The following is a 20,063-nucleotide window of genomic DNA, read 5'->3' as shown; positions in this document are numbered from 1 at the left end:
ACAGTGTGTATACCTTATCTCCCCATAGGACTGTGTGAGAAGACAGGCGGGAGACTGGGGGGTCGACTACAGGGGAGCCTGCCCATTCCTTTCGGAGTCCTTCAGGAAAGGGATAATGTAAATCAATGGACTTACCGCTGGTAAACACCTTGTCCGGCTGTTGCCTGTGGTTGCGCAGTAACTCAGGGAATTCTGGATGTCCGCTGAATGCGCTCTGGGCCCGCTTCATCCGCTTAAGAGACCTGGGTGCTCTGGGAGGAGACGTGGTCCACCTGTACCTTTTAGGGTCTGGTTTACTGCTTCTACCAGGCTATTCACCCTGCGCCGAACATCAGCCGCCTGCTCTGAATCCAGCAGGGGTGCTGCATCTGAATCATCATCGGAGCGGTCGGAAGACTCCCGGGAGGAATGATAGTCTGGACCTGGGGATGAAGGTGAAACCTGGGAAGACACTGAAGACGAGACCTGGCGGGTCCGCTTCTGAGCAGCCGAGGAGGTCCCTGCGACGGGGCTCACCTGCTCCGGAGGCGATTGCGTCGGGTCTGTGGGAGTATGGGCGAGCGACGGCAGCAGGCGCAGAGCTTGCGCGATGGTCCGAGAAGCCTCAGAGAGGGAATCTACGGAATGGGACAGGAACGCCAGCCAGTCGGGGGGGGGGTGGGGGTGGGGGGCGGGACGCAGGACCCTGTAGCATCTGGCGCTGCGGCGGCTCCAGTATCGGAAGCGTCGGCAGAGGAGTCCTGCGGAGGCTGCGAGTCTGCAGAACAGCCGGAGCATAGCGGGGCGTCCAGGCCTAGGGGAAATTTGGTTTTGCAGGAGGAGCATGCAAAAATAAGGCAAAAGGGGCCTGCTTGGGTCGGGCGGACTTAGCATTAGGCATGATGCAACGGTACTCTCTCTGGGGCTGCTAAGAAGGAGACAGGAGAGGGTTAAATCGTCACTAAACTAAGTGAACGCTACCTAGTGAGGGCTAGTCCGTAGGAGCAGAGCTTACCCAGGTCCTGTGTGCTGCCCACCAGTCCAGAAGAGGGAGTCCTGGAGTGAGCGTGGCCAGGGAGAGATCGCCGGCGTGCTGCAGCCTCAGGGGACCAGGAGCAGGCTAAGATGGCGAGGAGACGCTGGAGGAGGCTGGGGGAGGAGCCGCGTTAGAGCGCGAAAAACGGAGTATCCACTGCCCCCACCATAAGCCAGGAGGCTGAGCGGTGGGAGGAGACTGGGCCTGACATTCGGCGGCCAATAGCGCTGCAGCGGGGGGGCGTGGCTAGGACGCAGGAGCGACTAGGCCGAGACCGGGGCCTAAATTTTGCAGCAGCCGAGGGAAGAAGGTAGGAGAAGGTCGGTCCTACCTGATCTCGGCGGCGCCGGGCCCAGCGATGGATGCGGTGCAGGCAGGGCGCTCTGCCCCTGCCTGTGTGCAGCGCCCCCGTCCTGGAAGACTGCGGGCTCCGGGGGAGCAGCGTGGAGAGGCAGGGAAGTGGACATCAGGAGGGGGGAAATGAGTCCCCCCCGCAGGAGAAGGCAGCGATGCGGGCCCCATCGGATTCCAAACGCACTGTGGAGGTCCCGTCCCTGCTGTATGCCCCTGTACGCCCTTTGGGGTGATACCGCAGGGCAAATCAGGGGTGCCCATGAGGTTCTGCCCACACGCGCAAACCCGGGAGTGGTACCACGGGGATGGACGGGGGAGAGGGCCCGAAGTCTCAAGCCCCTGCGACCCTGGGGAGTGGTACCCACAGGGCTGTAGAGGATGAGTGATGAAGAGAATACCTGCAGAAAACGAGAAGACAGGTATGAGAGCGATGAGCGGCGCCGAAAAAAAGGAAAAAAATGCAAAAATCAAATGGCTGAGGGGGGCCGAGACGGCCCACATCAGCCTCCTACGACACTAAGCAAAAAACTGATCTGGGTCCGCCTCCGGCTCGGGGTGTATACTGCTAGGGAGGAGCTAACTTTTTGTGTCTACTTAGTGTCAGCCTCCTAGTGACAGCAGCATAACCCATGGTCCTGTGTCCCCCAATGAAACGATAGAGAAACCTAGCTTCCCTTCCTAGTATATGTGAAAGTGCAATACTGGCTTATTCTATGTCATGTTATGTTATTTTAGACTCACTTGCTCACAGCAAGCATATGCAAAATTATTGAAAGGTTTTATAAGGTAAAATGTTATAAATATGGCTAAAAATAACTCAATTAGAACCAGACAAAATTCTCAAATAGAGCACACATCAATTATCTTTGCCACAGATCCTGCACTTAAGAAATCAAATGCACATGATAAATATCTCCACTGTACAGGTTGACTCATGTTATCCATGATGAAACACTTATTTTGGGGTATTTTGCACACTACGACATCGCAGACAGTGTCAGAATAATTTTGTAATCTTCATGCTAGTCACATTTATATTGCCTCCGTAGTAAAATTATGATTAATTTTAATTCTGGTTCTTAAAAATAGGAAAGATGGCATTACCTTTTCTTTAAGTTTCGCTAATCTTCTTTCTTTCATTTTTTCAGCTTCCTCTCGGGCTCTTTTTTCATATGTCTTTTCTTCAATTTTTTGTTGATCCTAGAGTGAAGGATTAAAGTAAATCTCAGAAATCTCTATGAAAGACATCATATTTAAGGAAACACTCTGGGAAAAGTAGATATACCTTACTATACCTAGTGTACCTCTAAAGCAGGGGTCTCAAACACGCGGCCCGCATGCGGCCCCTCAGGGTAGTTCATGCGGCCCCCAGGCCCATGCCGCTGGTCACTATCGCAGCAGGTGCAGGGGCCGCAGCCACTGTCTGCGCTTTATATCAGATGAATGTGTTGCCGGCGCTGTGCTCTCGCGCCGGCAATACAATCATCTCCCATAAATTACTGACAGTGACACTGAACCTGCCGCAATAGTGAACAGGGGCACGGGCCTGGGGGCCGCACGAAGCAGAGACGAGGCAGCGGAGGGAGAGCGGGACAGGTGAGAAGAATGGTTTGTTTGTGTGTGTGTGTGTGTTGGACGTTAACCCCTTAGCGACCTATGACGTACTGGGTACGTTATGGCTCCCTGGTACTTAAGGACCCATGACATACCCAGTACGTCATGGTGAAATCGCAGTCCTGGTGGCTACGATCGCTGCAAATACCTTAGATTCGGGGAGGAGGGGACCTCAGGAGAGGTGGTGTCTCCTCCCCGGACCTACGGAGGCTGTGATTGGCTGACGAACGTCGCTCAGCCAATCACAGCCACTAATGTTTCAACCATTGAAAATCGCTGAAACATTGAAATCCAGCCAAGATCAGGGCAGCTGTAGCACCGATCATTGGCTGGAGCTCTGTGACCTCTGTTTCACCCGCCCCCAGCTCTGATTGGAGAGACCGGCCTTGTGACCGATCTCTCCAATCACTGTGGATCTGGGGCCGCAGACCACTCCCCTCAGCTTCACTACGGCGTCTGTGGAAGGTGAGGGGAGCTGCTAACCCATTACTACAGGATGGGGACAAAGTGCGCACATTACTATGAGATGGGGATAAGGCTGGGGACATTACTATAGGATGGGGAGATTACAAGGATGGGCACAATACTATTGAATGGGGACATTATTACTATAGGATGGGACATTACTATAGGATGGGGACAAGGTGGGCACATTACTATAGGAAGGGGACATTACTATAGGATGGGGACAAGGTGGGCATATTACTATAGGATGGGGACAAGGTGGGCACAGTACTATAGGATGGGGACTAGGATGGGCACAGTTCTATAGGATGGGGACTAGGATGGGCACAGTTCTATAGGATGGGGACATTACTACAGGATGGGGACAAGGTGGGCACATTACTCTAGATAGGGACACTACTACAAGGGGACAAGGATGGGAAACCTTACTATAGAATAGGGATAATGCTGGGGACATTACTATAGGATGGGGACAAGGTTGGCACATTACTAAAGGATGGGCACATTACTATAGAATGGGGACAGTACTATAGGATGGGGACATTCCTACAAGGGGACAAGGATGGACACATTACTATAGGATGGGAACAAGGATGAACACATTACTACAAAATGGGGCAAGGATGGGGAACATTACTTTAGGATGGGGACAAGGATGAGCACATTACTGTAGGATGGGGACTAGGATGGGGCACAATACTACAAGTGGACAAGGATGGGCACATTACTGTGGGATGGGGCACAATACTACAAGGGGACAAGGATGGCCACGTTACAACAATATGGGGAACATTACTAAAAGATGTTGGTCAAATTTTCTATATAGTGCTAATTGTAAGACTATTAGTTACAAGAAAGGAATAAAATATATATATAAAAAAATGTTTATATTTACCCCCTTCAGCCCCGGGGCACTTTCCGATTTTGCATTTTTGTTTTTTGCTCCCCTTCTTCCGAGAGCCGTAACTTTTTTATTTTTCCGTCAATCTTGCATATGAGGGCTTGTTTTTTGCGGGACAAGTTGTACTTTTAAATGAAACCATAAGTTTTACCATATGGTGTACTGGAAAACAGCAAAAAAATTCCAAATGTGGAAAAATTGAAAAAAAATATGATGGCACAATAGTTTTTGGGATGTTTTATTCACGGTGTTCACTATATGGTAAAACTGATGTGTGTGTATGATGCCTGAGGTCGGTGCGAGTTTGTAGACACCAAAAATGTATAGGTTTACTTGTATCTAAGGGGTTAAAAAAAATTCACAAGTTTGTCCAATAAAAGTGGCGCACGTTTTGCGCCATTTTCCGAAACACGTAGCGTTCTTATTTTTTGGGATCTATGGCTCAGTGACGGCTTATTTTTTGTGTCTCGAGCTGACGTTTCTAATGGTACAATTTTTGCGCAGATGCTACGTTTTGATCGCCTGTTCTTGCATTTTGCGTAAAACTTGCGGCGACCAAAAAACGTAATTTTGGCGTTTGGAATTTTCTTGCCACTACGCCGTTTACCAATCAGATTGATTTTATATTTTGATAGATCGGGCATTTCTGAACGCGGCGATACCAAATATGTGTATATTTATTTATTTTTTAACCCTTTAATTTTCAATGGGGGAAAGGGAGGTGATTTGAACTTTTAGGTTTTTTTTTTTTTTTTTTTAAACTTTTTTTTTTACTTTTTTTTTTTATTTTACTAGTCCCCCTAGGGGGCTATAGCGATCAGCAATCCAATCGCTATTATCTATCTGCTGATCACAGCTATACAGCTGTAAACAGCAGATACAGTCACTTTCTTTTTCCCTCTGCTCTCGGCCGAGGGAAAACGAAAGTGAAACTTCGTAGCTGCAGGCGTCATCACATGACCCTGTGCTACGATGGCAACCACCGATAGTCACCTGATCACGCACATGACTTCCGGTGGGGACGGTGGTAAGTAAAAAAACATGGCCGCGCGCACTTAGATCTTGCTGCCAGACTTTGGCAGCAAGATTTAAGGGGTTAATGGCCGCGGGTGGAAGTGATTCCACCCGCGGCTAGCAGGCACACATGTCAGCTGTTGAAAAAAAGGGGGCGGGGCTTAACGGGACACACTCCATAACGGACATATCCGTCCATGGTCGTGAAGGGGTTAAACAAAGAATGTGCACGTTTGCTATAATGAACAAGTGAAAATGTTCAAAATCAGTGATCCCAAGGTGTGTTTTTTTCAGATAGATCCGCCCTATAACCCGCCCAAAAAACCCAAACTCTAAATATTAAAGAAATGAACTCATACACTGCAGTGTAAAACAACTTGCTGTCCATATGTTCAGTCTTTGGAGTTTTTTTTAAGCGCGTCAGGTTTCCTCAGACATGAAGCGGCTCCACAGTGACCGGTCCATTATATGGCGCCTACTGCTTGGATGCCGCTTACTAGTTGTGACCAGTCCATTATATGGCGGCTTCTGCTTGGATGCCGCTTACTAGTTGTGACCAGTCCATTATATGGCGGCTTCTGCTTGGATGCCGCTTACTAGTTGTGACCGGTCCATTATATGGCGCCTACCGCTTGGATGCCGCTTACTAGTTGTGACCGGCCATTATATGGCGGCTTCTGCTTGGATGCCGCTTACTAGTTGTGACCAGTCCATTATATGGCGGCTTCTGCTTGGATGCCGCTTACTAGTTGTGACCGGTCCATTATATGGCGCCTACTGCTTGGATGCCGCTTACTAGTTGTGACCAGTCCATTATATGGCGGCTTCTGCTTGGATGCCGCTTACTAGTTGTGACCGGTCCATTATATGGCGCCTACCGCTTGGATGCCGCTTACTAGTTGTGACCGGCCATTATATGGCGGCTTCTGCTTGGATGCCGCTTACTAGTTGTGACCAGTCCATTATATGGCGGCTTCTGCTTGGATGCCGCTTACTAGTTGTGACCGGTCCATTATATGGCGCCTACTGCTTGGATGCCGCTTACTAGTTGTAACCGGTCCATTATATGGCGGCTTCTGCTTGGATGCCGCTTACTAGTTGTGACCGGCCATTATATGGCGGCTTCTGCTTGGATGCCGCTTACTAGTTGTGACCGGTCCATTATATGGCGGCTTCTGCTTGGATGCCGCTTACTAGTTGTGACCGGCCATTATATGGCGGCTTCTGCTTGGATGCCGCTTACTAGTTGTGACCGGCCATTATATGGCGGCTTCTGCTTGGATGCCGCTTACTACTTCATTTAAAAAATAAGTAAAGTCCCGTAGCTAAAAGATGTTGGAAAAAACAACCAAGAAGCCACAGCAAAAAAAAAAAAAAATATTTGCTTCAGGATAAAATGATGACTGTCCTGAAGTGTTTTCTGTCTGAATAATTCCGGGGGTTCACAGACATCTACAAGACGTGTGCACATTCCCCGATAGAGCCCAGAGCTTTCAGATAGTAGTTAAGACCTCCATACACATTAACCTAAAGTTGTCTAAACCCGCCAATATCGACAGGTTCTGCTGAAAGCCCAATGTGAATGGAGGCTCTAACTTCTGATTGTCGGGGGGGAATAAGGATCCAGAATGTCCAATTACGGAGTGTAGATCCTATTATCCTCTAAATGATAAGCTACTGTCGGAGATGTCTAGCAGCGGCTCTAATAAAGAACACAGAAACAAGTGGCAGAATGAGTGCTCCTGTATATGGGAGAGCCGAGCAAGATAGCTGCCGGCTGAAAGATCAGATTATACTGTATGGGGGCTTTAGTCTATTACTTATTCGGCTGACAGACATGCAGATAGCTGTATTTTAGTCCAGCACGCTGACCCTATGTTTTAGGATCAAGACTGATAAGGTAAAGATTACAACAGCCACATGACTATCACCAGAACCACCATCAGTACAGTAATACATAACTAAAACCACACTACATACAAGAATACATAACCAAAACCACAGTTAGTACAGTAATACATCAACAGAACTACCGTCAATACAGTAATATCACCAAAACCACCCTAAATACAATAATACATCACCAAACCCACCCTGAAGACAATACATCGCCAAAACCACCATCAGTACATGAATACATTGCCAACTTCACACAGCAATCAAGTGCAGTGTCAGGTTAGACCCATATACATCTATGTATTGCATTAACGTACAACTCTCAGTATGCCCTTAACAATGGTAAGGAGATGCTGGTAGTTGTTACCAGCCATCATTAGACTGTGGACCATATAAGAACCACAATACTGATTAGTCCCAGGCAGTAGACTTAACTTTTGGACGAGATCTTATAGGTTTAGGTCCATTAATTCTGAGGAGATTAGTAGGGCAGAGGTGGGCTCAGTAGGGAGAAGGGGCATCATGGGGTGGGACTTGAGACCCCCACCAATTGCTCAAAAGACCTCTTAAGTGCACAGCTCAGGAGACAGGACTATGAAATTTTACTCCCGGAATCCATTCTGTCTGCATGTTCTGGTTCTGGGAAACACTCGGGGCCACGGTAGTCGGACCCCCAGCGATTGGAAAGTTATTCCCCATCCCAAGGATAGGGGGTAAGTTCCCAATGTGAGAAAACCCCTTTAAAGCAGCATTCACACTGTAGCCAAAGATGGGAAACTGATTTATCTAAACAGTGTCCATCACCCGATGCACGAGCAAAAAACTCATTCGTCAGGTGAGATGATTTTTAAGCTGACTGAAAGGGAATCTGTCACCCCAAAATGACACCTAGACTGCGGAAATATTTATATGGGGGACATGATCTGTGGAGAAATAAACCCACCCATATAGTTCAGCTTAAAAGGAACTGGTCACGACCTTTAATATTAAACTGCTCCATTGTCTTGTTAGTCAGAAAATGTGCATCACTTAACGTTGCGTCACTAACAAGAGGGGGGGCAATTTAGAATTGAAAAAGGGTGTAACAGGTTCCCTTTAATGTTCACTGAAAAAGCCACATTTATTTGATATGAAAATGAGGACATTTCTGCGTGGCCTAAGCCTGGGTGAACGATACCACCGAATATAGGAAAATACTAGCCAGGCCTTTGTCTTGATTAATAGTGATCCATTGGTGAGAGTGAGCACCGCAACACCAGATCTCCTGACTGCACCGCACCCAACACTGCGGCACACTCCAAGCGTCAGTGCGGGTGTGCACACAACACAGGAGGAGCACAGCGGCACACGCCAAGCGTCAGTGCGGGTGTGCACACAACACAGGAGGAGCACAGCGGCACACTCCAAGCGTCAGTGCGGGTGTGCATCCAACACAGGAGGAGCACAGCGGCACACTCCAAGCGTCAGTGCGGGTGTGCACACAACACAGGAGGAGTACAGTAAGGAGGGGGACACGGCGCTGTGATGTGCTGTCTGCTCACTTCAACAACCTTCCTCATTGAATCGGCAGTCAAATACAGGCAGCAACCAGGTGTCAGAACGTACCTGCATCACACTGCAGGCGCACCCACGCGGACACTGCAGGCGCACCCACGCGGACACTGCAGTCACACTGCAGGCGCACCCACGCGGACACTGCAGGCGCACTGCAGGCGCACCCACGCGGACACTGCAGGCGCACCCACGCGGACACTGCAGTCACACTGCAGGCGCACCCACGCGGACACTGCAGTCACACTGCAGGCGCACCCACGCGGACACTGCAGGCGCACTGCAGGCGCACCCACGCGGACACTGCAGGCGCACTGCAGGCGCACCCACGCGGACACTGCAGTCACACTGCAGGCGCACCCACGCGGACACTGCAGTCACACTGCAGGCGCACCCACGCGGACACTGCAGTCACACTGCAGGCGCACCCACGCGGACACTGCAGTCACACTGCAGGCGCACCCACGCGGACACTGCAGTCACATTGCAGGCGCGCCCACATTGCATGCGGACACTGCAGTCACATTGCACGCGCACCCACGTGGACACTGCAGTCACATTGCATGCGGACACTGCAGTCACATTGCATGCGGACACTGCAGTCACATTGCATGCGGACCCACGCGGACACTGCAGTCACATTGCATGCGCACCCACGCGGACACTGCAGTCACACTGCAGGCGCACCCACGCGGACACTGCAGTCACACTGCAGGCGCACCCACGCGGACACTGCAGTCACACTGCAGGCGCACCCACGCGGACACTGCAGTCACACTGCAGGCGCACCCACGCGGACACTGCAGTCACACTGCAGGCGCACCCACGCGGACACTGCAGTCACACTGCAGGCGCACCCACGCGGACACTGCAGTCACACCCACACTGACACTTGGAGTGCTACTCTGCTCCTCCAGTGTCAGGACACGTGCAGAAATGCTAAGTGATTTTAGACAGCACTGACTCTCACCTAAGGACGAGGGACTGTCTTTAATATGCAAATAGGACGGTGCACATCTGCACCAAGACATCAGCCGCACGAGGGGGGACAGAACAGTTTGCATATATATAATAAAATATTAAGTTAAAACTGTATATGCCAGAGCGACATCCCCTGTATAAATGTGTCTGCAGATTAATTGGCATTTTGGGAGTAAAAGTAAAATGTCATCGTTCTTAGCAACACATTGTCCTGCGTCTCCCAAGACTCCCCTCTTGTTTGGTCTGCTGCAGCACATACTGCAATGGTGCCCGTATAGGGAATCTGTCACCAGGTTTTGCTCCCCCATCTGAGAGCAGCATAATGTAGAGACTGAGCCCCTGATTCCAGCGATGTGTCACTTACTGAGCTGTTTGCTGTCATTTTCTCTGCTGCAGATCTCGCAGTTATACAGAGCTCATGAATATGCTGGACTACCTGCAGCACACCAAGTAGTCCTGTAATGATAACATCACTGTTTAATCAGCAGTAGTTATCAAAACTACACTAAGCAGCCCAGTAAGTGACAACACTGGAATCAGGATCTCTGCCCCTACATTATGCTGCTCTCAAATTAGGTGGCAAAAATCTGGTGACAGACTCATAATTCTCACTAAAGAGTAACCACCCTAAGTAAGCCCAAGAATAAATAATTGCCCATCACTGAGCTCACTTCACAAAGAATGACCCCACACCGTGTCACTTACAGTATACAGCCTCCACATTCTCTCCTATAACATTTCCACTACACTGCCCCCTCACATGAAACCCCCACTGCCCTCCCCACTGAATTATACCCTCCAGACCTACCTCACTTATGAACTATGACCTCCACTGTCCCCACCTCTCCATGCAGCCCCCACTTCACTGCCCCCCTCATGATGTCCCCACTCTATAATGAGCCTTATGCTTCGCATTCTGTATACCCAGCCCTTCCAGGCTCCTAACTGAGCGCTCCCCATGCTGCCCCTTCTCCATATCAAGCCCGCTCCATACCAAGCCCACCATGGTTCCCCTTCCATACAGAGTACCCCCCCATGCTTTCCCATTCTCCATACCATGCCCCCCCCCCATGCTACCCCATTCTCCATACCATGCCCCCCCCGTGCTACCCCATTCTCCATACCATGCCCCCCCCGTGCTACCCCATTCTCCATACCATGCCCCCCCCCCCGTGCTACCCCATTCTCCATACCATGCCCCCCCCGTGCTACCCCATTCTCCATACCATGCCCCCCCCCGTGCTACCCCACTCTCCATACCATGCCCCCCCCCGTGCTACCCCATTCTCCATACCATGCCCCCCCCCGTGCTACCCCATTCTCCATACCATGCCCCCCCCCCGTGCTACCCCATTCTCCATACCATGCCCCCCCCCGTGCTACCCCATTCTCCATACCATGCCCCCCCCGTGCTACCCCATTCTCCATACCATGCCCCCCCCCCCCGTGCTACCCCATTCTCCATACCATGCCTCTCATTCTCCATACTGTAACTCCCATTTGCTATACTGTCCACCACCCTCCCTCATTTTCCCTCCCCCCCCATTTTCCCATTCTGCTCCATCCCCCATGCTGCGCCCCCACATCATGCTCCATCCCCATGTTGCGCCCCCACATCATGCTTCATCCCCCCCATCCTCCATGTTGCGCCCCCACATCATGCTTCATCCCCCCCATCCTCCATGTTGCGCCCCCACATCATGCTTCATCCCCCCCCATCCTCCATGTTGCGCCCCCACATCATGCTTCATCCCCCCATCCTCCATGTTGCGCCCCCACATCATGCTTCATCCCCCCATCCTCCATGTTGCGCCCCCACATCCTCCATGTTGCGCCCCCACATCCTCCATGTTGCGCCCCCACATCATGCGGCATCCCCCCCCATCCTCCATGCTGCGCCACCACATCATGCTGCATCCCCCCCATCCTCCATGTTGCGCCCCCACATCATGTTCCATCCCCCCATCTTCCATGTTGCGCCCCCATATCAAGTTCCATCCCCCCATCCTCCATGTTGCGCCCCCATATCATGTTCCATCCCCCCATCCTCCATGTTGCGCCCCCACATCATGCGGCATCCCCCCAGCCTCCATGTTGCGCCCCCACATCATGCTGCATCCCCCCCATCCTCCATGTTGCACCCCCACATCATGCTGCATCCCCCCCATCCTCCATGTTGCACCCCCACATCATGCTGCATCCCCCCCCATCCTCCATGTTGCACCCCCACATCATGCTGCATCCCCCCCCCATCCTCCATGTTGCACCCCCACATCATGCTGCATCCCCCCCCCATCCTCCATGTTGCACCCCCACATCATGCTGCATCCCCCCCCCATCCTCCATGTTGTGCCCCCACATCATGCTGCATCCCCCCCATCCTCCATGTTGCGCCCCCACATCATGTTCCATCCCCCCATCCTCCATGTTGCGCCCCCACATCATGCTGCATCCCCCCCATCCTCCATGTTGCGCCCCCACATCATGTTCCATCCCCCATCCTCCATGTTGCGCCCCCACATCATGCGGCATCCTCCCCCCAGCCTCCATGTTGCACCCCCACATCATGCTGCATCCCCCCCATCCTCCATGTTGCGCCCCCATATCAAGTTCCATCCCAACATCCTCCATGTTGCGCCCCCATATCAAGTTCCATCCCCCCATCCTCCATGTTGCGCCCCCATATCATGCTGCATCCCCCCCATCCTCCATATTGCGCCCCCACATCATGCGGCATCCTCCCCCCAGCCTCCATGTTGCACCCCCACATCATGCTGCATCCCCCCCATCCTCCATGTTGCGCCCCCACATCATGTTCCATCCCCCCACCCTCCATGTTGCGCCCCCATATCAAGTTCCATCCCCCCATCCTCCATGTTGCACCCCCATATCATGTTCCATCCCCCCATCCTCCATGTTGCGCCCCCATATCATGTTCCATCCCCCCATCCTCCATGTTGCGCCCCCATATCATGTTCCATCCCCCCATCCTCCATGTTGCGCCCCCCCCGGGTTGCTTGTTCGGCGCTGTCTTCGGCTGTAAAGCGCTTACCTGCTCCAGGCGGCATCTCCGGCGGCTGCACCTCCCGTTCTTCCTCGGCGGCGGCTCCATGTCCCGTCCTCCTCTGCGCGGCGCTGCCTCACGCTCCTGTGACCTCTGCACAGTGAGCGCACGGCAGCACGTCGGGGCGGGGAGCTGATTACAGCTCCTCTGACCCCGGAAGTAAGTGCCGGCACGCTCACAGTTTCATTTATATTCGCGTGTTATAGACGCGACTATAAATGACTGTGCGCCCCCTCCCTCCTCCAAAAAGGCGCCGGATTTAATAAAGAGTTTGGAGGAGGGAGGAAGATTTAAAAAAAAAAAAATTTTTTTTTTTTTTTTAAATTTTAGTTTGGGCGCCGCCCCCCTGGAAGGCGCCGCCCTAGGCACGTGCCCTCAAGTGCCTAATGGCAAATACGGCCCTGTATATATATATATATATATATTATATGGTACCAATAAAAATGTCACTTTGTCCTCCAAAGAATGCAGCCCCCCAAATTATTTTTTTTCCTCTGTGCGGCCCATACACCCAGCCAAGTTTGAGACCCCTGCTCTAAAGGGATGATGCGTGACTTCAGTCTATGAATCCCTGTGGCATACAAACATCACCCCCGTCAAGGCTGCACCAGGCACAATACAACATATCAGTTTTTTCTGGGGTATTCTTTTCAGAGCACTTGTGATGAAAGGCTAGCTACCGTGTTTTCCCAAAAATTAGACAGGGTCTTATATTATTTCTTACACTGAACGATGGGCTAGGGCTTATTTTCAGGAGATGTCTTGTTTTTCTCCATGAACAACAATTCATATTTACAGTGCCAGTCAAAATTGGGTGAATAATAAGTGCCTTGTGAAAGTATTCGGCCCTCTTGAATGCATTTATACGGAGACGTAATTACACACAGGTGGATTATATTTATTATCATCAGTCATTTAGGACATTGGATTATTCAGAGATCCTCAATGAACTTCTGGAGTGAGTTTGCTGCACTGAAAGTAAAGGGGCCAAATAATATTGCACACCCCAATTTTCAGTTAATTATTTTTAAAAAAAGTTTAAAATAAGCAATAAATTTTGTTCAACTTCACAATTGTGTCCCACTTGTTGTTGATTCTTCACCATAACATTAACATTTTTATCCTTATGTTTGAAGCCTGAAATGTGGGAAAAGGTTGAAAAATTCAAGGGAGCGGAATACTTTCGCAAGGCACTGTATTCTTGAACTAAAAAAAAATCATCATTTACTAAAATATAGTCCTATTACATTCTGGAACATTAACATAAGGCTATGTGCACACGCTGCGTTTTTTTGACGCTGCGTTTTTGTGCGTTTTTGGCCGCTAAAAACGCACAAAAACGCACCTGCGTCGAAAAAACGCGGCAAAAAACGCACGCGTTTTGCCGCGATTTGGTGCGTTTTTTTGCTGCGTTTTGCTGCGTTTTTGCTCACTGCGTCCTTATGCGTTTTTTATCAGTGAACAAAAAAAAAAAAGGTCTGATGTCATTTCCTTCTTCAATGTGTTCTTCATTCTCCACTAGTGTATGCAGAAGAGCAGACAGCTGCAGAACTACAAGGCTCAGCATCCTCGATCCAATAGTGTATGCAGGACAGCAGACAGCAGCTGTCGAACTACAAGGCTCAGCATCCTCCATCCAATAGTGTATGCAGAAGAGCAGACAGCAGCTGTCGAACTACAAGGCTCAGCATCCTCCTTCCAGGACTGTATGCAGGATTTCTTTGCCCCCCCCAAAAAAAAAATGACGTGGGCTTCGCCATATTTTTGTATGCTAGCCGGGTACAGCAGGCAGGTACGGGCTTCCCCCAACCCCCAGCTGCCTATTTGTACCCGGCTGGGAACCAAAAATATAGGGAAGCCCTTTTTTTTTAAATTATTTCATGAATTTCATGAAATAATTTTAAAAAAAAATGACGTGAGCTTCGCCCCATTTTTGAGTCCAGCCGGGTACAACTAGGCAGCTGGGGATTGGAATCCACAGTGCAGGGTGCCCATGCTTTCTGGGCACCCCCGCTGTGAATTGCAGTCCCGCAGCCACCCCAGAAAATGGCGCTTTCATAGAAGCGCCATCTTCTGGCGCTGTATCCAACTCTCCGGCTGCCCTGATGCCGGGTGGCTAGCCAGGTAATAATGGAGTTAGGGCTAGCTGTATATTATCAGCTAGCCCTAAGCCCGAAATTCATGGTGTCACGCCAATATTAGACATGGCCACCATGAATTTCTAGTAAAGATAAAAAAAAAACACAACACAGAAAAATATTTTTATTAGAAATAAAACACAACACAATTAGTGACTCCATCTTTATTGAAATAAACCCCCCTCCGCAGTAATCCTGGGTCAGGGTCCCGCGCCGTCCAATCAGGATCCAATATCATCTGATCGGTTTGCTGGAAGGCAAAGCGATCAGATGATGTGTCAGGTTAAAGGATGTGAATCCCATCACACATCAGCTGATTGTATAAAAGCCGATTATACAATCAGCTGATGCATCAGTAGAAAAAAAAAAAAAAATAATACTCACTTATGTGCTGAATTACCGGCAGCTCCCGGAGCGATGGGGCGGGAGTCTGATCCTGTCCGATCGCTGCAGCAGCTGCCGGTAATCAGGGATGAAGTCTCCTGACGCATCCGCTGATACCGGCCGGGCGCCCGCGTCAGCCCGAGACTCGATCAGCTGATGCGTCAGGTGACTGCATCAGGTGATCCATCGCCAGGTCCTGCAAGCAAGGTCCTGCCCCGGGGAGACTGCACACAGCCGGAGCGGGGGTGGCGATACCGTGACAGGAGCTGGGAGCGGGCATGGCACCGCGAGGCTGCAGACAGGTGAGTATAACTTTTTTTTTTTTTATTCTACTGTTAACTTTTGTTTTCGCAGCCGCTTCCACCTCCTGCCTGTACATGGCGCCGCACGGCAGCATACATGCACAGGACGGGAGATGGACGCGGCGGTGACGGTACCGGGAGGATTCATGCTTCTGTCTATACTGACAGAAGGAATCCTCTTCCTGTACACGTCACTTTACTACCCACCTCCTGCGCTTATAGCTGCGTTTTTGGTCTTAGAAACGCACCAAAACGCAGCTATTTGCGTTTCTCATTGCGTCTTTCAACATCCCATTGAACTCAATGGATGAAAAGCGCAGTGAAAAACGCGGGAATAATTGACATGCTGCGTTTTTGTGGTCACCACAAAAACGCAGCTGAAAAAAAACGCTGTGTGGGGACAGCAAAAATGAAAACTCATAGACTTTGCTGGGGAAGCAAAGTCATGCAGTTTTGAGGCCAAAAACGCACCCGAAAAACGCGCAAAAACGCCGAGAAAAACGCACCGTGTGCACATAGCCTAACTCTCCAAACCCTGGGTGTAACAAGTGTGTATCTATCTATTTATATATCTCTTATCTATCTATCCATCTATCTACATATCCATCCATAGATTGCACATACATACCTGCCTATCTCCTCCTAAGCTTTAGGCTATGTGCGCACAGTGCGTTTTTCGCGGCGTTTTTGCGCGTTTTTCGGGTGCGTTTTTGGCCTCAAAACTGCATGACTTTGCTTCCCCAGCAAAGTCTATGAGTTTTCATTTTTGCTGTCTGCACACAACTGTTTTTTTAAGCTGCGTTTTTGAACTTGAAAAAAAAAAATGGACATGTCAATTCTTTCCTGCGTTTTTCTGCGTTTTCCGCCCATGCAATGCATTGGAAAAACGCAGCAAAACGCAGAGATCAAAAACGCAGCAAAACGCAGCCAAAAACGCACCAAATCGCGGTAAAAACGCATGCGTTTTTTGGACGCAGGTGCGTTTTTGTGCGTTTTTAGTGGCCAAAAACGCACAAAAACGCAGCGTCAAAAAAACGCAGCGTGCGCACATAGCCTTACACTCCTGCAATTAAGAGACCTTTTGGTGACAACCTAGTCACATGTTGTGATGTCACAAAGATCCTGAGCAGTGTTATCATCAGGATATAAAAGGAGAATGGGGGCCCTGTGAAATTTCCCAGTTTGCTCTCCCTTCCCCATAATACCAATCCTGAATACTAGCCTATCTCCTTTTCAGTTCTTTTAGACCTCTGCAATTAAGAGACCTTTCGTCACATGACTGTGAAGTTATCACATGTACTTAAACACATTGAAACTCTGATTACAACCGCTGGGGTCCCTAATAAAGTGGTGCCCTGAGAAATTGCAAAGCTTGACTCCCCTAACACCGGCCATGACTGCAACTAGGGCTTATTTTTGGAGTATATTATATATCAAGCTTACTCCAAAAATTCTGTAAAATCATGCTAGAGCTTATTTTCAGGGAAACATGGTAGTTTGCATCACTAGGGGTGAGGCACTTGTGATGAAAGGACATCAAGTTTACCCATACTGAACCTGCAACGGTATTTATTGCTGCTAATCCTGTAGTGAAAATGGTGTGAAAATTCAGTCCATCTCATCCTCTACATTGTAAAGGGTGAAATACGCACTGATATATCTACAATGCTAACTCAGTTGCTGTGGGTTTCAAATCACAAGGACTGCATAGTTTTCACAGCGTGTGCAAGAGAGTTCTTGTGACATGATTTTCAGAAAACTGGGACACATTTTTATAGTCACCATTCTTACTCACCCTTTCTTGAAACCTACAGATCTCATAAGCAGCCATTCTTTGTCTCTCTTCTCTCTCAGCTTCCTGCTTTATTTCCTTCTCTAGTCTTAGAAAGTCTTCTTGTTCCTTCTTGATCCTTGTATTTTCCTCAACTATAAGCTTGACTTCCAGTTGCCTCTGTCGCTCTTTCCTCTGTCTTCTCTGACGTTCTTCTTCTTCCTTCAACTTTACCTCCAGTTTTGTTGCTGCCTCAATTTCTTTCTGCCTCCTCCAGGCCTCCAGTTCCTGGTGACGTTTCCTTCTCTCCTCTTCCAATTTTTGCCTTTGGGACTCTTCCTGCTGGTTTTGATCAAACTCAGAAATGTCATTTGTTTTCTCTTGCCCTTTTGACACTTCTATTTTTTCCTCCTGTTTCTTAGCTTTCCACTTTTGAATAGACTGGGAAATAAAGGATAAATTTATATCAGAATACCAAGATATGTTTTTATACTTTCGTGCTTGTAAAAGTTAGGTGTCGTTCAGATGTCTATGATTTCTCTTGTGCTTAAAAATGCAATTCATCAGTATTTTGGATCACATTTTCATCAGTGTATCAGTTTTTACCATGAGTAATTTTCTCATATGGTTTAAATAAATAAATAAAATAAAAATGTAAAGTTTCTTCTACCCATTACAAACTGAAAAAAATATCACACCCGGATTGCACATGGTAGGCATCCGTATACTGTTGTGATTTTCAAGGATCCACAGTCTATAAGTGAAAAACAGACATCTGAATGACGCTTAACAAAAGATAAATGATCAGTGCTTCTATTTATTAAAGGGTCACCATTAACAAACTTAGCATAAATCTAGAAAATTAACAAACCTTTTAGACAGTATCAGAAACAAATTATTTTTTTTTTCTACTTATCAGCCATGTAAAGGGAAGAGAAAGAGAGAGAGAGAAAGAAAGAAAAAAAAATGCCGAATCCGGATCTTACATCCGGAATCCCGCATCCGGGTCGGATCCGGATCTACCGCTGAAACCGCGCGGATCCGGATTTTTCCAGTCCGGGTCTGTTCAACACTATTCAGGATCTTTGCCTACATAATTCTGCTCTCAGATGAGATAGAAAAAACCTGCTGACAGATTCCCTTTAATTTCCTCCAATCTGGTTTCTGAACTCCTCATTCAGTCAGAAGTACAGCTAAAATCAGTCTTTCTAAATACAAGATAACCTGAAAATAACACCAGTCTTTTGGATATTTGACTACAGCCTCATCAACACTGGTGTATTATGCCTTGTACAACCCCCAAGTATCGTAGAACTGCAATATGGCACCCACAGAGTTCCTACGGCTGTCATACAGTCTGCTGTAGCAGAGTGCATGAAGCAGAGAAAAATACTGTACAGTCATGGCCAAATGTTTTGAGAATGACACCAAAATTATATTTTCACATGATCTGTTGCCCTCTGGTTTTTAATTGTGTGTGTTTGATGTTTACATCATATACAGAAATATAATTGCAATCAAATTATGAGTACCAAAAAGTTATATTGACAGTTAGAATGAGTTAATGCAGCAAGTCAATATTTGCAGTGTTGACCCTTCTTCTTCAGGACCTCTGCAATTCTCCCTGGCATGCTCTCAATTAACTTCTGGACCAAATCCTGACTGATAGCTGTCCATTCTTGCATAAGCAATGCTTGCATTTTGCCAGAATTTGTTGGTTTTTGTTTGTCCACCCGTCTCTTGATGATTGCCCACAAGTTCTCAATGGGATTAAGATCTGGGGAGTTTCCAGGCCATGGACCCAAAATCTCTATGTTTTGTTCCATGAGCCATTTAGTGATCACCTTTGCTTTATGGCAAGGTGCTCCATCATACTGGAAAAGGCATTGTTGGGCGCCAAACTGCTCTTGGACAGTTGGGAGAAGTTGCTCTTGGAGGACATTCTGGTACCATTCTTTGTTCATGGCTGTGTTTTTAGGCAATACTGTGAGTGAGCCGATTCCCTTGGCTGAGAAGCAACTCCACACATGAATCATTTCAGGATGCTTAACAGTTGGCATGAGACTGGTGGTAGCGCTCACCTCTTCTTCTCTTAATAAGCTGTTTTTCAGATGTCCTAAACAATCGAAAAGGGGATTCATCTGAGAAAATGACTTTACCCAGTCCTCAGCAGTCCACTCCCTGTACCTTTTGCAGAATATCAGTCGGTCCCTGATGTTTTTTCTGGAGAGAAGTGGCTTCTTTGCTGCCCTCCTTGAAACCAGGCCTTGCTCAGTCTCCGCCTCACAGTGCATGCAGAAGCACTCACACCAGCCTGCTGCTATTGCTGAGCAGCTAGCAATGGCACTGCTGGTAGTCCGATCCCGCAGCTGAAACAGTTTTAAGATATGGTCCTGGCGTTTGCTGGTCCTTCTTGGGCGCCCTGGAGCCTTTTTGGCAACAATGGAAGCTCTCTCCTTGAAGTTCTTGATGATGCGATAGATTGTTGACTGAGGTGCAATCTTTGTAGCTGCGATACTCTTCCCTGTTAGGCCATTTTTGTGCAGAGCAATGATGGCTGCACGTGTTTCTTTAGAGATAACCATGGTTAACTGAAGAGAAACAATGATACCA

At 48.8% G+C, this 20,063-nt stretch overlaps 1 protein-coding gene across 1 annotated transcript in view; it reads right to left on the bottom strand.

Moving 5' to 3' along the window:
• The window catches only part of CCDC112 (coiled-coil domain containing 112), a 96,749-nt gene that overhangs the window by 15,035 nt on the left and 61,651 nt on the right, over positions 1-20,063 (bottom strand). The window contains exons 7-8 of the mRNA XM_075341892.1: positions 17,475-17,891; positions 2,474-2,569 (exon numbers count right to left, since the gene is read on the bottom strand). Coding sequence (XP_075198007.1) covers positions 2,474-2,569; positions 17,475-17,891 — 513 coding nt within the window. The remainder of the gene's footprint in view (positions 1-2,473; positions 2,570-17,474; positions 17,892-20,063) is intronic.

This window comes from Anomaloglossus baeobatrachus, chromosome 1, assembly GCF_048569485.1.
Source record: "Anomaloglossus baeobatrachus isolate aAnoBae1 chromosome 1, aAnoBae1.hap1, whole genome shotgun sequence".
Lineage (NCBI taxonomy): Eukaryota > Metazoa > Chordata > Amphibia > Anura > Aromobatidae > Anomaloglossus > Anomaloglossus baeobatrachus.
This window is presented reverse-complemented; position numbering and strand designations above follow the sequence as displayed.